We start from the raw sequence: 15,667 nt of genomic DNA, 5'->3' as shown, positions 1-15,667 counted from the left end.
TGGGAATGTCTTGGAAGCCTGGCACTTCCTTCCCTGTGTGTTTTGCAAACACTTCAGACTCTTTCACTTCCCCTATTTACCGGTTGTAACATCATTGTTGAATGGACTTATTTCCCTCATTTACAGAATTGAGAACCTGTGTGTGTTTAAATACATCGCAGACCCAGGGACCTGCCGCTCACCACCACGGGGCTCCAAGGGCCCAGACCGACGGGAGAGTGGAGACCGCGGGGAGTGAAAACTTGACTTCACACACCACTCAGATCACCTCGGGAGAGAGGCTCCGAGCCCAGAGCCGTGTGGAGCTCAGGGGCTAAACCGTGTCCTCCGTTCGGAGGCTGAGGCCCTGCCTGCCCAGCACCCTGGATGTGAGCCTCCCTTAATGAGGTGGTTACGGTGAAAAAGAGGCCTCCAGGGTGGATCCTGACCCAATCTGACAGGTGCTCCTATTAGAAGAGGAAATCTGGATGCAGGAAGACACCTGGGGGGCTACAGAAAGGAAAGGCCAGGAGGACACAGTGGGAGGGTGGAGGAGAGAGGCCTCTCGGAAACTGGCCCGCCCGCCCCTCGCCCTGGGCGCTTCCTCTCAGAGCTCCGTGAACCCCGCGTGTTGTCTAGGCCACTGGGTCTGCGACGCTTTATTACAGCAGCCCCAGCTGACTAATAGGACGGGGCGGCCTGGAAGGGGGGCCAGGATCAGGCAGGAGGACGTGACACTGGCCGCCAGTGTTTGAGAGGGATTAAGAGTCTCCCGTTCTCACCTGGGCACACGGGTGTGCGCCCCTCTGTGCCCTCAGTGCCTGAAGGTCAAGCTGCTCAAGGATAGACATGATCCTGCTCTCTAAGAGCTCGAGGCACCTGCGTCTCCCAGGGCCCTGAGCCCATCCATGCACATCTGCAGTAGGTCCTCCGGCAGAAAATGTCATTTTCTTAGATATTAAGCGTAAGGCCAAGCTGAGTCCGGGTTCATGCAGTCACATGCCTCCGGTCTTCATCTCCAGTCTAATGTTTCTGACAGGTTTCCCAGGGATTTTTTTTTTATCTACTTGACTTGAAATCATTCTTAAAAACACTAGTTAATGAGTCAAAACAGAATAAAAAATTCGAACAGCTGCATAAATGTCACTAAACAAAGGCCAGGGCACCGGCTGGCCACCCTCACGGGACAGCGCCTCGGGGCTTCGGGGCTTCACCCGCCCAGGCAGGGCCGGGCAGGGGCGGCCCCGGGGCACCTGCAGCCAGGGCGCCGCCAGGGGCGGGTGGCCCAGGGGTGTGAGCCGGGTCCGCGCGGGCCTTGGAAGCAGCTGCTGGGGGCCGCGGGGGGCGGTGGAAGCCCGGGCGTGGCGCGGAGCCCCAGGGCCCGCCTGGGTGGGGTCCGCGGAGCAGAAGGGCAGGGGAGCCGGGAGAGCGGCCGCAGGGAGCAGACCCCGGGGCCAGGGCAGAGCAGTTGGAGGCTCCTCCTGCGCCCCCCGCCCCCCCGCCCCCCGACTCTGCGCACGAGCCGCGGGGAACCGTCACCCGCGTCCAGCGCCCGCTCGCGCGCACCACACCGGGCGGCCGGGCGAGCGCTCCGGGCGGCGGGCTCGGGGCGAGGCGCGCCCCGGCGGCTCCGGGCTCCGGTGGCTGCGGCCGGGCTCGCGGGCTGACCCGGGCGGGGAGGGGCCAAGCGGGGCGGCGAGGCCGGGCGGCGCAGGAGGCCCCGGAGCCCGGGCCCCGCCCCTCCGGCCGCTGCGCTTTCGTTTCCCGGCGCGCGGGGTGGGGCGCGGGGTGGGGCGCGGGGGGCGGGCGGGCGGGCAGGAGGGCGGGCGGGCGCGCCGCCCCAGCGCCCATGGCCTTCGCCCGCGGCCCGCGCGCCCCGCCGCTGCTCGGCTGCCTCCCGCGGCCGCGTCGCGGGCACTGCGCTCGGGCCATGGCGCCGCCGCCCCGCCTCGCGCTGGAGCTGCCCGACTGCCAGCTGGCCCACTTCGCCCTGGGCGACGCCCCCGACGCCCGCGACGCCCCCGGGCGCGCCGCCGCGCTCCTGGGCGCCCCCGGCCGCAGCTTCTCGCTGTGCGTCCCCGCGGCGCCCGGCGGGGACTGCGCGGCGCGGGTGCGGGCGGCGCGGCTGCACCAGCGCCTGCTGCGCCAGCTGCGCCAGGGGCCCCTCGGGCAGTGCCAGCTGCGCCGGCTGCTGGGCTACTGGCCGGACGCCGGGCCCGCGGGCCTGCAGCGCGGGGTCCTGCTCCACGACCCCCGGGACCGCCCCGACACCCGCAGCGCTCTGCTCGCCCTGCTGGACGCCTGCCCGGACGCCCAGCGTCCCCGCCTGGGCGAGTTCGTGGGCGACCCGAGCTGCCAGGTGTGGCTGCACCTGTGGGAGCGGCGGGACCAACAGGGGTGGCAGCTGGCAGGCCGCCAGCGCGTCGTGACGGTTCCCGAGCCCGCGCTGCACCCGGTGGTGCCCGATCTGCCAGGCTCCGGGGTCTTCCCCCACCGCGATGCCGCCCGCGCCGTTTTGGAGGCGGTAAGAGCTGCAGCCCTTCCCGGCACTCAGGGGTCAGCAGGGCAGTGGAAGCAGCGGGCACTCCACGGTGCCCATCAGACCCGTGTGCCCAGGTGGTGGAGCTGGCACATCAGGGGCACCAGCAGCGGGCACAGCCTCTGCTTCAGACACTCAGACACACACCTGCAGGTTCTTGCCTCTGGGAACCTCCAGCCCCACCAGGGGCCTGCCATGCCCTGCCGCACGCCGCAGGCAGCGCAGACGGGGAGGGGGCGCCGCTGGTGGCAGAGATGATGCCGTCTAGGATGCCCCGCAGTGTCGATGTGACAATGAAAGTGACCTCTGATGCCAGCAGGGCTTCTGAGCAGGCCAGATAAAATGGTCTCTGACCACGGCCTGGCCGCGTATGGGTGCCCACTGCGCCCTGCCCCGGACTCGGGTGCCTTGCGGGCTTCCTGGACGGTGGGGAGGGAGCGGCTAGCGAGCAAGACCAGGTTTCACCGTTGCAGGGACCAGCGGTGGGGCTGAACCCAGGCTGGCATTTGTGAACAGTGTCCCTTTCTGGAGGTGTCATTCTCGGCCCCAGTTCCCTGAATCCGGGGGGTGGGGTGACGACAGCACCACCTCCCCGAGTTCCCTGAAGCAGGATCACCGAGGATGTGGTCTGGCTCCCGGGAGCACAGCAGTGAGGAAGCGGGTCTGGCAGTCCGGTTGCTGTGATGCTGTTGAACCCAGGCCCCCAGGACCTTTCATTCCCAGAAGCTCTGGCCCCCCAAACCCGGTGGTTCCAGCGCTGTGCACTATTGTCCACTCGCCCTGGACAAGTAGGAAGGGAGAGGTGGTGGTGGAGCCCTCCAAGCCTGTGGGGTGGCCCCCTACTTTTTGTTTGGACACCCCTCAGCAGGCCAGCTTTGTGGCTCCACTTGGGTTTTTCGTCCTGCTGGTCCTCCCTCCCAGGGCAGCTGGTCAGTGAGGGTGCAGGGCGGTCCTCTGAGGACCTTTGAGCCTCAGCGGCACAGGATGAAATAGAGGGGCCCAGCTCGCCTTAGTCATGCGACCGGCTGGGGCAGCCCCTGGGCAGGAGGCCAGCCTGCACTGGGCGGTTAGGGGCGGTTTCTGCCACAGGCCTGGCTTCCTGCTGAGGCCCAGACCTTCCTTCCAGTGCACACCCTTCATCCCCGAGGCCCGTGCAGTGCTTGACCTGGTGGACCAGTGCCCGGAGCAGGTGCAGAAGGGGAAGTTCCCAGTCATCGTCATTGAGGGCCTGGACGCCACAGGTACGAGCAGGGCCCTCCGTGAGAGACGGCACAGTCGGTGGTGGGTGGACAGGCTGCTGGACGGGTCTGGGGACGAAACTTCACATGGGCTTGGAGTCCTCAAGCTCTGGGGCCGCAGGTCCGGGAGCTGGAGGGGAAGGCGCCCGCCCATGCTGGGCAGGACTCGGGGACCCCTGGTGCTGGGTGCGGCTGGGCTGGGGCATGAGGGTGGCATTGCTGTCAGGGAGAGCTCAGCCAGGGGCGTCCCCGGCCTCTGTTTTCCGAGCTGGGCAGAGGGCGGGTCCTCCAGTCAGAGGAGTCCACGTGGGCCAAGGTGAGGGACACCAGCCTGGAGTGCGTCCAGGGGGACAGGCAGGTCAAGGTGCCTGTTGGCGTAAAATGTGGGGGGACAGGGGCCGGAGAGAAGAAGCCTTGGGGGCTGCCAAATGGAGGTCACAGCTGCCTGGAGCCGCTCACAGGGCAGGGGAGCAGGAGCAGTGCTCCAGGTCAGCCCTGCCAGAGGAGGCCGGTCTTGGGGAACACGAGCTGCTCCAGGATGGGATTGGACGGCAGGAGGGGCTTCTCCTCTTCTCAGCTGAAGGTGTCCCAATGAGGCGGAGCTGGCCCCAGCGCCTGGCCGCCTGCAGACTTGGCCCCTCCTGTACGCCCAGAGGACCCTGTGTTTTCCCTCCAGGTGTTCCGATCGCCAGCAGAGGAGTCCAGGTTCCTCAGGGGGGCAGCTCTTGATAAAGATCCAAACTAGCGACCCCAGGCAGAAGGGATGGCTCTGCGTCCTCTGAGCGGGTGTTGGCTTGGGGGCGGCCTGGCACGGGCCAAGATGTGCTGTGCTTTGTCCCTGGCCTGCAGGTAAAACCACCGTGACCCAGGCGGTGGCCGAGTCGCTCCAGGCTGTCCTCTTGAGGTCTCCACCCGCTTGCATCGGCCACTGGAGACAAATCTTTGACGAGGAACCAACGATCATTAGAAGAGCTTTTTACTCCTTGGGCAATTACATCGTGGCTACCGAGATAGCCAGGGCGTCCGCGGCGTCGCCTGTGATTGTGGACAGGTAGGTGTGAAGATGCCCGGAGTTGGCTGTTCCTCCTCGTGTGTGTGTGTGTGCACGTGTGTGTGCGTGTGTGTGTGCACGTGCTTACATACGGAAGTCGATGGTGCTCGTAAGTCAGAGTGTGCCGTGACGATACCAGGAGTGAAGTCCACGACTTACTAATCACACACATCGTTGCGAGGGTCTTGCTGAGATGAGGGCTTTGCATGCATTACAGCTGCAGCAGTTTCTTGGCGAGGTTAAATGTTCCCCCCATTGCGGCTGAGAAACCTAGGTCTCCGGAAGGTGTGATTAGCTTGCCAGAGTTACTGAGCTACAAACAGCATGTTGGACAGTCACAAAAGTCGCTGCCCTCTGTGGCTCACCAGCACATTTGTTGAGCGTCCACTATGGGGTGAGATTATTCGGTCATCGCTGACCTGGACAGTGTCCTCTTTCTTGGAGTAAATGTGCTGTTGAAGAGACGACAATAATGGAGGCCGTGCGGCCACCATCAGCCGACATTCCAGAGAGGTAAGTCAAGGTGAGCAGAGGATGGCCACGCCCCCTCCCTAAGGGGCTGCAAGGAGGTGCCTTTGATCCGAGCGCCCAGTGACTGGGAAGGCTGCTGACCACTCCGTGGACACAGCACTGCAGAGCAAGAGCGGGCCCTGCAGAGAAGAGGCTGGCGCGCTCCAGGCCCACAGGGGCTGTGTGTTGAAAACATGAGGGTGAGGTCTGCTTTCTGGACAGACGGACGGAGAAAGCCCAGGACAGATCTGGGGGCCTGCTGCAGCGGGAGCGGGTGTGGATTCCACTCTGAGCACAGTGGGATAATGGCGCGACAAATTAAATCCATGCACAACGAACAACTTAAAAATATTCGATGGCAAACAGAGCGTGTGGCCAGCAAGTCGAACGAGGCCTGAGCGTCCACCGCTCAGGCCAGGAAACTAGAGCCATGAGGAAGTGCCATTTCGCTCTGAGTTTCCTAAAACCCAAGTGGGAGATGCTGGGAGCGCCTGGCGTCCCGATGTGGTGCTGGGGGAGAAGCACCCGGCACAGAGATGCGGGGGCAACTGCAGGTGACGTCGCCCAAGAAGGCTGTTTCCCGCGCTCGCAAATACTGCGGCGTTTGCTCATGATGTCACAGCCTTGGAAAGGCCAAGAGCCCACCCAGAGGAAAGGCGGCGGCAACAGAAGCTGGGGCACTGGCCTGGTAGAGCCCCCGAAAGAAACAGAGCTGTAGAAAGATCATCAGTGTGCTGCCTGGGAGGGGGGGCGGTGAGCAGGGGGGCTGGTGAGCAGGGAGGACAGTGAGCAGGGAGGACAGTGTGCAGGGAGGATGGCGGGTGCCACTGGCCTGCGGCAGGAGGGCCAGGACCGGGGGGACTTCCCCTGCTGGCGGGGGACCCCTTAGCTGACATGAGTGCCCGCTTGGTGTGCTCGCGCCTGAGGGGGCAGGAAGCGGCCACGTTGACGCAGGGTGCGCGGTCAGACGAGAACAGGTCATAAATGGGGTCTTCGGGAACTTCTGGAAGGGAACTCATCCAACCCGGACTGCACCCCGATCAGGCCTTCGCCCTCACCTTGCCCATACAAACCCCGTGGTCACCACTGGCCCGGGGAGCCGCCTGTCCACGCCGTGCTGTTTGCCTCTGACTCCCCGTGCTCTGCCGTGACCGTGGGTTCTGTGAACACCTTCCCCACGACTCTGGCGCACATCTGCATCCTGTCCTGCTGGTGGACCAGGCGTGCAGCTGCGGCTCACGCACGTCCCGCTGGGCAGTGTCTGAGGAAGCTTGCTGAGCTTGGACACTGGGACTCCCCGGGTTGGAACTGCTCTCGGGGCCTCGGCCCCCGCGTGTGAGGGCCCCTCGCCCGCCCGCCCCTGCCCGCCAGCGTGGGCACTGCAGGTTACCTGCGCCGCTCGCCCCCGGGCCCGGCGGGCCAGGCAGCAGGCGCGCAGCCAGCTTGCCATTATCCGGAACCAGATTGCTACCTCTTTCGCGAAATCCCCACAGAGAGGCCACTCTGTGCAGCCTCGAGGGGACAGTGGGCGGCGGCGACAGGAGGACGCGGCAGGCGGCAGCAGGAGCCACCTTAGGCGACACGGCGGCTGCTGGAGCCCTGGGAAGCGCAGGAGCTCGCGCTCCCGGGGGGCCTCTGGGCTCTGGATCCCGCCGCCATGTTTAAGACCCTCCTGGATACGAGTCCTGAGCAAGGACAGAGACCACACTTTCCTCACAGCGACCGCGTGGAACTCGCTGCTTCCTGACCCGGACCCCAGAGCCGCCAGCGCCCCTCCCGCTCCGGCCCTGACCCCCAGGGCAGCCCCTGCCCTCCCTGCCCGCCTGCGGGGCAGGGGCTGTCTTTGAAGAGCGCTAGTGGCCGTTTAACCATCAGGCGGGTTCTGTCAGCCTGGAGACGCTGGACGAGCCGCCTCTGAGTTGCGCTCGGCGGGGTCCCCGGCAGGAGTCTGAGGAGGCCGGGGGGTCACCCCCCAGCGGCCCACGAGGAGAAGTCAGCCGCCTCGCCCCGTGCTGGCTTTGCTCCTCCGCGTCCGGGATGCTGTTCCTTCGAGGGATGCCGTCCCACCTGCGCAGGAGGAGGAGAGGGCGGTGGTTTGCTGTCCGGGTGGGTTTTGTTCGTGTTTAAAGATTCTAACGAAACCCGCGTCGACGCCGCCTCGCTGGGCAGGGAGAGGGCAGCGGGAGGCGGGGGCTGGGGCGCCGGCTGGCGCCTGAATCACCCTCATCACCTTCAAGGATCTGTCCTCGCTGATGGTTGTTCACACTAAGGAGACGCTTTGCATTAGGATGAGCTCGGCCCAGCGCGGGCCCAACAGCGGAACCGGAGTCCAGTGGCCGGGGAGGGGGACGCGGCCCCCATGGAGCTCGGGGGTGGCCTCTGGTGAAGGAGCTGGGGCGGGCGTGCAAGTGCTGGGCGGGCGTGTGAGTGCTGGGCCAGGCGTGCCAGCGCGGGGCGGGCGTGTGAGTGCTGGGCCAGGCGTGCCAGCGCTGGGCGGGCGTGTGAGTGCTGGGCCAGGCGTGCCAGCGCGGGGCGGGCGTGTGAGTGCTGGGCCAGGCGTGCCAGCGCGGGGCGGGCGTGTGAGTGCTGGGCATCAGGGCGTCACACGCGGGGCGGCCCGCAGGAGCACCCCGGCCCGAGGCGGGGCCCCCGTGAGGCCGAGCCCGCCTGCCCGTCTCAGGAAGGGCGCCGTGGGGTCGCTCGGCTCCGGGGTTTCCATCCTCCGGCCTGTCCAGTGCTGGCGGCGGCGTGCGTGGCTGGGAGGCGGCATGTGTCCCAGCCCACGTCCAGGTCGGGTAGCGGCGTCTCCCACGAGCGCCGGGGCTCCGGAAGCCTGTGCGGGAGTGTGCGGCCGCGGCAGGGAGGCGGGCGCGCTGATTCCCCGGCGAGGGGCTCCGCAGAGCAGGGAGGCGGCGGGAGGTCACACTGCGGGCGCGGGCCCCGCCGGGAAGGCATCGGGACACCGCGGCGCAGCCGTCTCACTGCAGGCGCGGCCGCGCCCCGAGACGGTGAAGGAGCTCGGTTTTTAAAGCACTGAAAGCAGCACATCGAAAGCGGGGGCCCCAGCACCTCCCTGCTCGGGGGGTTCACAGTGTTTCGTGGATGCCAGCCCCGAGCCTGGGTTGGAGTCCTGCGTTTCCTCGCTGTGAGAAGCTGGGCCAGGGGGCGGGTGACCCCAATCCCTGCGCTCCCGGGACCTCCCTGCTGGCCTCGGCACCGGGGTGGCTTCCAGTTCAGCGGATACAGGTGACTTAGGAAGGACGAACGGTGTCATGGAGGTGACAGAGATGTCACGTTTGTGGAGAATTTGCTCTTACAGTGAGTTTCAGCAGAGCTGGGTGTGAAGGGCGCTGGGGGCCAGAGGGGGAAGCCAGGCTCTGTGGGGAGAGCAGGAGACGTGCTGGGGGGACGCTCCCTCTGGGGGGAGAATGTGCGAAGGCGGGTGGGGAGGGCACGAGCCAGGGACAGGTAAAGGTGCCCGTGTCTTCCCAGGGAGACTGAACATTCCCCACAGGCGGCACAAAATGGCGGCGAGCAGAGGGAAGCCCCCTGTGTGCCTCCGGGTCCTCCCGGCGGACAGGAACCAAGCAGCAGACTGATGAGAGGAAAGGGCGGCCTGAAATCGGTGGGGACGCGCAGCCTGCTGTGTACGTGGGAGACCCAGCGTGGCTGAGTGGCTCGGCCTCCTGCCTCAGATGCTTCTGGAACAGGGACACGGGGGACAGACGTCCAGGGAGGACGGGGGTCCCCTGGGGAGCTCACCAGGGAGGGCAGTGGACAGGCTTGTGAGGATTCCAGCGCGGCCTGTGCAGAAAGGAGGCAAGGATGCAGCCCTCCCTGAGCAGCCACACAGAGAAGTTCACATGTAAACATGGTTTTCAGAACAGCCCCACCCAGTCCTCAGAACTGTCCCGAATGCGGCCTCAGGTCCCTCAGTCAATAAAGGGAAACAGGTATGAGGAAAAGGGAAGTGGTTTAATTCGTGGATGAATGCGGAGGGCAGCAGACCCCGTCCTGCTCGGGTCAGGGTGCAGGGGCGTTATTACAAAGGGGAGTAGAAGGGGAGCCGGGCGAGGGTCTGCAAAGGGCAGGGGAGGCCGCACAGAGGCGGGTGGGCGCCTGCTGGCGTTTTCCAACAACTGCCTTGAACAACCTTTCCCTTGGAATGCAGGAGGACAAACCTGTTAGGCCAGGGGCCCTGCAGGAGACGGGGAGGACAGGCTTATCTGAGGGTCATTGGTGCCTCATCAGAACCTGCTCATGGAATCAACCCCTTGCCAGAAATGCAAAGTTTGGGGTGGCAGAATTGTGCTCCCCTACAGAGTCCTGGGGCGCTCTGAAGAACAGCGTGCCTTAGTTTTCTTTTTTTTTTTTTTTTTAAAGATTTATTTATACAAGCACCGGGTACAGTCAGAAGCGTGGGAGGGTGAGAGGATTCACCAGAGCCAGAGCGGGGAGCAGAGCAGGCAGAGGGACCGAAGCACACTGCTGAGGGGAGCAGCGGGTGGCAGGAGAGGTCTGCGCGCCATGTGGGACCCTAACAACCCTCGTGACCCTCGTGACCCTCGTGACCCTCGTGTCCCTCGCCGGTGGCTGGGGATTGAACCGGCGCTGCAGAGGCTGCGGGAAGCTTCGCAGCCCAGCGCTCAACCGCTGCGCCACCAGGGGAGGCCCTGGCGTGCCTTAGTTTTCTCTGACATTTGTGATTTTCCCTCTCTCCAAACATTTTTAAAAGCAGCCACTGAAGGAATAGAGGCCTGGCTGGGGCCTTCTGAGCCTTCCGGTGGGTGGACGTGGCTCCTGGCCTCATCAGGCACGATGGGGGGGGCAGGTGGGCAGGCCCAGGGCCTCCTCACCAGGCCCCGGGTACACGTGCCCTGTGCACGCTCACGTCAGGCCATGTGGGAACTGCCTGGGTGGCAGGTTTTGATTTGGTCACGACCCGCCTCTGCATTACAGGACTCCGGACTTGCCACCCGGCCCCGCCCCAGGGAAGCAGTGCCCACGGCCGAGGGGGGGTCGCTGTAGCTTGTGAAGGGCCCGCTGCGCCCAGACGCGGCCGCTAAGTTATGTTGATATTGTGTGAATGTTTATTTGATAAAATGCAGCTTTATTTACTGAACTCACACAATCGGGAGCGTCGGCAGGCCAGCCTGGCGGTCCAGTGGCCGCTCTGCGGGGGCCACTCTGACCTCTGCACGCCCTTCTTTCCTCCCAGGTACTGGCACAGCACGGCCACTTACGCCATCGCCACGGAGGTGACTGGGGGTGTCCAGCACCTGCCCCCCGCCCATCACCCCATATACCAGTGGCCGCGGGACCTGCTGGAGCCCGACCTGGTGCTGCTGCTCACGGTCAGCCCCGAGGAGAGGGTGCAGCGGCTCGCGGGCCGGGGCCTGGAGAGGACCAGGGAGGAGGCCGAGCTGGAGAGCAACAGTGTGTTCCGCCAGAAGTAGGTGCCCGAGCCCTGGGGTGTGGGGTCCCTGTCGTGGTGGCGAGCCAGGGCCGAGAGGGAGTCTCTCCCCCGGCGAGCCCCACGGACCATGTCTTGTTCGTTGGCTCAGCCCCGTCATGCCTGTCAGTGGGCCTGCAGCACTCGTTCTGCCAACGCGGGGCGGCTGGGCGTGGGTGGTCTGACCCCGTGTCCAGCACGAGCAGTGCCAGTGCGAGCGTGCACCCGGCCTCAGTTTCCCGAGTCACAGCAGAGTGGCGCAGCACCGGCTGATGGCCGCAAGGGACGGGCCTCTCCCCGGGACGCTCTGAAATCCTTGCCAGGATGGCATCAGCCATATTTGACATTTTCCAAACCTCAGCCCCAAAGGTTACGTGAGTTGTGTAAGCTTGCACAGCTTCTAAGTAGTGCCCTCTGCCTCGCCAGGGTGGAGACGACCTATCAGCGCATGGAGAACCCAGCCTGCCACCTGGTGGACGCCAGCCCCGCCCGCGAGGAGGTGCTCCAGGCAGTGCTCGGCCTCATCCGCAGCCACTGTGACCTGCAGCTGCTCCAGGGCGAGTAGCTTGTTCCTGAGGGACCCATGCAGCAGACACGTGTCACCGTGCAGCATACTTGTGACCTCATCCTCTGCGAGCCCAAGACATCTGTGTCTAGAAAGCCTGACATGTGCAGAAGCCACCAAAAGTGCTTCCAAGTCAACTGGAGATGCCGTAGTCCCTCCCTGCCCTTGCCTGGCACCCCACAAGACCTGGATACCTAGAGGGGGCTTCGTCCTCGGCTGGCTGCACCCCACCATCATGACCGCACCCCACATCCTATCCCAGGACACTCCCACACTGGGGCCGCTTCCCCAAGAGGCATCTGGTCTGGGCCTGAGGCCTGCGGTCCCCAGGGTGGTCCTCTGCGGTCAGCTAGAGGGACAGCCGGCCTGAGGTGTTCCAGACACGGATGTCCCCACCTCCCCAGGACTGAGTCCTGACCAGTCATGCTCCCCTCTTTCCCTCTGCACGCCTGGCTGGGGCTGGAGGGAGCAGCTGGCATGGAGCTCGATGGGTCCCTCTGCCCGGGCAGCCATGTGTTCACACTGATGTCCGGGGCACCGTCCCTCGGCGCAGAGCCCTGCGTCAGCAACGGGAGGGGAGCCGGGACACTGAACACGAGGCTGGCTGTGTGTTTCCATGCCTCGGATTTCATTCCTCTTGCTGGATAAGCTCAGTGGATCCTGGAATGGATTTCTTAGTAAATAATCTTGCACTTGAATGTCCAACGATCATAAACGATATCTGCTTTGAGATCTATCTTACTGGAGGAAATAGAAACTTAATAGCTCTGTGGCCTTGGGTGAGTCACTGAACTCAGCAGTCCCTGCCATCTGCCCCAGCCGGTGAGCTAATCCTTTGTCTTAAGGTGTTGGCCTCACCAAGTGATCACTTAGAATCCTTTCCGGTTCAAGACCTATATGCAAATGATTGTTTTCTTGTCTGCCATTTCTTACAACAGCAGGCCCCTCCCAGTAATTAGATTTAAAGTCTTCTCGGGTTTGTTTCACGGGATCGTAAGTTAGGATGTGTGGGTTCCTATGAGCTGGCTACTAGTTGGCCACTCAGGGCAGCGGTGGCCTATTTGCCACCTGCAGAGCCCAGCAGAGCATCCTTGACCACCTCTGGAGTTAGCCCGAACCACCAGGCAGGCTGGGGATGCCCAGGCTGCTGCCAACCTGCTTACGTGACTCCACGGCGGCCTCGGGATACCTCTGCAGTGATAACATCACACTCTGCTGACGCAAGTGGCTCTTGACATGTGGTCACGATGTCCCCTTCCCTGCCCCTTATAAAACTTTGGCCCCCATTCCTGCCCTACCCTCCAGACCTTATTCCTCATACCTCTGCTGCACAATCAGCTTGCCCCAGCCCGTGTGCTTCCAATAAACGGCACAAGGACGTCTGCTCCAGCAGCAGAGTCTGGCCTTGAAGCCTGCTCCATGCCTGCTGCGTCCCTCATTGCGTTCCTGCTGCAAAGTGGCAACAGTTCCTGTCACAACAAGGATGAAGTTTGAAAAAGGATGTGATATTTCAGTACGTGGCTGGCGTTGAGACTTTAGGCCTTTTGGGGGGCTGGCGCCGGCCATCCGGGGAAACCGCACGCCACCCTCCATGACCCGGTGGGTGAACTGGCTGGGATGCTCCGGCCTGTGCTGTGGCGCTTTTCTGGAAAGTGGTCCGCTGTGTGGCTTTTGTGGGAGGGAATTTGGGGCCCGGTAACTTAAAAGGTGTGAGTTTGGGGGGCCATGTGGAATTCAGGGGCAACGTGCTCTTGAGCAGGGGAAGACGTTTCTGTCTTGCATGTTTTAGGGCAGCGTCATCCCTCCCTCACGGCGAATACCAAAGAGAGGGCGTTCTGCTCCGGTAGATCACTGTCCACGGCCCTGTCCCCCTGGCAGGCATGGCCCAAGCATCGAGTGAGGCAGCCCCTCCTCCCTGGGAAGGGCCCCAGGGGCCCCTCCACACAGCTCCCTCCGGGGAGGGGGGGTGGGGGGGGTTTGTCCCAACCATCATCCTCCCTCCTTCCTTGGCCCGGGGGCGTGCAGCTTGGCACCTGGCTGCACACAATGCAAGTCCGTCCTCCTCTTGTGAAGCAAGGCCGCTGGGAGACCAAGGGGAAGTTTACGCAAGAGACGCCCAGGGAGGGGACACTCAGGCTGCCTGTGCAGCGGGGACACTCAGGCTGCCTGTGCACGTTCTGCCCCTCGTGGCTGGGCCGAGACCATCAACTCTGTTTAAGGGACACCAGCAGAACCCGGCGTCTCCACGAGATAACACCACGATAGGCAAGATGCAATCCCAGATCACCCCCCGGGAGCTGAGAAGGGACGCGTTATCAGGAGAGTGCAGTCAGGAGGGACGCGGAGGGCAGGCGGCCGTGGAAGTGGCTACAATAACTCTGGCGAGGGTCTAAAGGGAACGGATTGGCCATAAATGAAAGGTAAGAGAACTCGGCAGAGAAACCAAACCTCTGCAAAGGGCGTCAAGTGAAAATTTGAGAACTAAAAACGACAGCATCTGAAATCAGGAACAAGCCCTCATGGCAAGGTGAGCAGCAGAGCGGGGCTGACGCGGGCGGCGTGTGCGCCCCTGAGGACGAGTGGCTGGGGAGCAGCCCATCCGCACGCTCTCCCCGGATACGCGCGCAGCCTGGAGGACGCGCTCTCGGGTACTGAGTGTGTGTGAAGGCCCAGGCGGGGGCTGTGGGGTGGGACGCAGCACGCGGGGAAGGACGCTGAGCCCCCAGACTGAGCCCTTGTGCGGCTCCGGGGAGAGTGCGGGAGCAAGGAGAGCAGGCCCGGACGCGCCGCGCTGGCCTTGCTCGGATGCGTCGCCTCAAAATTCACCTGCGGCTGCGACCTCAGCACGTGAGCTGATCTGAATCAAGTAGGGTCTCTGGTACTTATTTAAGGATTTAAGGCGACGCTGCTGGTGAGAGGCGGCGCTCTCCAGGGACTGGCATGCAAAGAAGAGGGGGGGATGGGCTGTGGGGTCACGGCAGCACCGCCAGGCCACGGCAGGGCCCGAGACGCCTCCCAGGGGATTCCCAGCCCTGCCGGACGACAGTGCAGGCTCTGCCTGGGTCCCGGAGGGAGAGGACTTCTGCCCAAACCTTGGCTCTGGACCTCCAGAATCTTGGACTCAGGGGTCAGACGCTTACCTGTGCTCCACGTGGGCAAGCGCACGGCCCGCGAGTTCCCGGTCAGCCCCGGGCCGCCGTGCGGCAGCTCCGGCCAGCGCCGAGCCTGGCCCTGAGCAGGGTGCGGAGATGGAGGCTGGGCTCGGTTTCCCAGGCAGGCGTCTCTTTTTTTTTTTTCCACTTCAAAAGCTTTGTGACCTTCATCCCGTCCACAGCTGCCCGGAGGTGGCGGGGGCAGTGTCCTCTCTGTTTTTATAAGTGACTTTCCTTCCTGGGGAGCAGCACAGCTGGGTGGGGAAGGAAAAAATAGTTAGCCCTATCAGTTTAAGACGTGCCATGACTTGATCTTCTCACCATCTCCGAGGGCAATGCACACGCTTTTTCCTTTTAAAGCAAATGCTCAGAGTGTCGGATTTCCCGGTCTTCAAAGGCCCAGTCTGGCCCCTCTCCAAGCTGGCATCTGGCGCCTGGGCCAGGGTGTCGCTCAGGAAACGTGAGCAGGAGGTGGGTCTGCACCACAGTCGGCGCGCGGGCGCTGTGGCATCCCGGGAAGATGCTTGCTGTCGCCCTCACAGTGAGCGTGGCCTACCTTGGGGCTCATGGCTGCTGGCCCCCTGGAGTTGTCTTCCTCAGTCCCTTCCCAGGGAGGAGGCCCCAGCCCGGGGCCACCTTTCAGAGACAGGATCAGGGGACGCTCACGCAGGCTCTGGCGCCAGCAGGCACGGGGCAGGCTCACTGTGGGTCCGGGAGAGTCCAGGAGCCCTCAGTGGGTTTCTCAGGCTTAAATGCTCTCCCAGGGAACCAGGCACACCCGGCAGGAAGGCAGGCATGGGGCCTGGTGGGGGGCTGGGAGGCAGGCAGGCGTCAGAAACCCCCTGCCCCCAGTCTTTACCTCTTTCCCTGGGCTCTCTGGCATCTGCCCTGGCCTCGCCTCCTCCGTAGCCACGCTGCTCCTGCTCTGGTGCCCTGTAAGTGGCAGGAACGATACGAGGCAGGTTCTCTATGACCCGAGCAGACCGGGGAAAGGAGACGTGCGTCCTGGAGCCCTCGGTGGCTTTTCAGGCTTTTATTGGGATTTACCAGGCACACGGCAGGCAGGAGCGCTGGGATGCCAGGGGGGCTGGGAGGCCTCCCGGCCCCCAGCAAGTCTTCACTCTTCCTGGGCTCTCCGGCCTTCTCTCGCGTTCTCTCTGCTTCTCTCGTGGTTCTCCTGG

At 63.9% G+C, this 15,667-nt stretch overlaps 1 protein-coding gene across 1 annotated transcript; it reads left to right on the top strand.

Annotated features, from left to right (window-relative positions):
* Positions 1–1,828: 1,828 nt before the first annotated feature.
* CMPK2 (cytidine/uridine monophosphate kinase 2) lies at positions 1,829–11,334 on the top strand (the record flags this gene model as incomplete). Its single annotated transcript, XM_084235993.1, has 5 exons — positions 1,829–2,503; positions 3,645–3,759; positions 4,606–4,807; positions 10,536–10,769; positions 11,196–11,334. 5 exons carry the CDS (start codon positions 1,829–1,831, stop codon positions 11,332–11,334), a joined length of 1,365 nt encoding a protein of 454 aa, XP_084092119.1.
* Between the last annotated feature and the right edge of the window lie 4,333 nt (positions 11,335–15,667).

Source organism: Talpa europaea, assembly GCF_964194135.1.
Source record: "Talpa europaea genome assembly, chromosome: 6".
Taxonomy (NCBI): Eukaryota; Metazoa; Chordata; class Mammalia; order Eulipotyphla; family Talpidae; genus Talpa; species Talpa europaea.
Note: the sequence above shows the minus strand (reverse complement) of the source record. Positions and strands in the feature narration are given on the sequence as shown.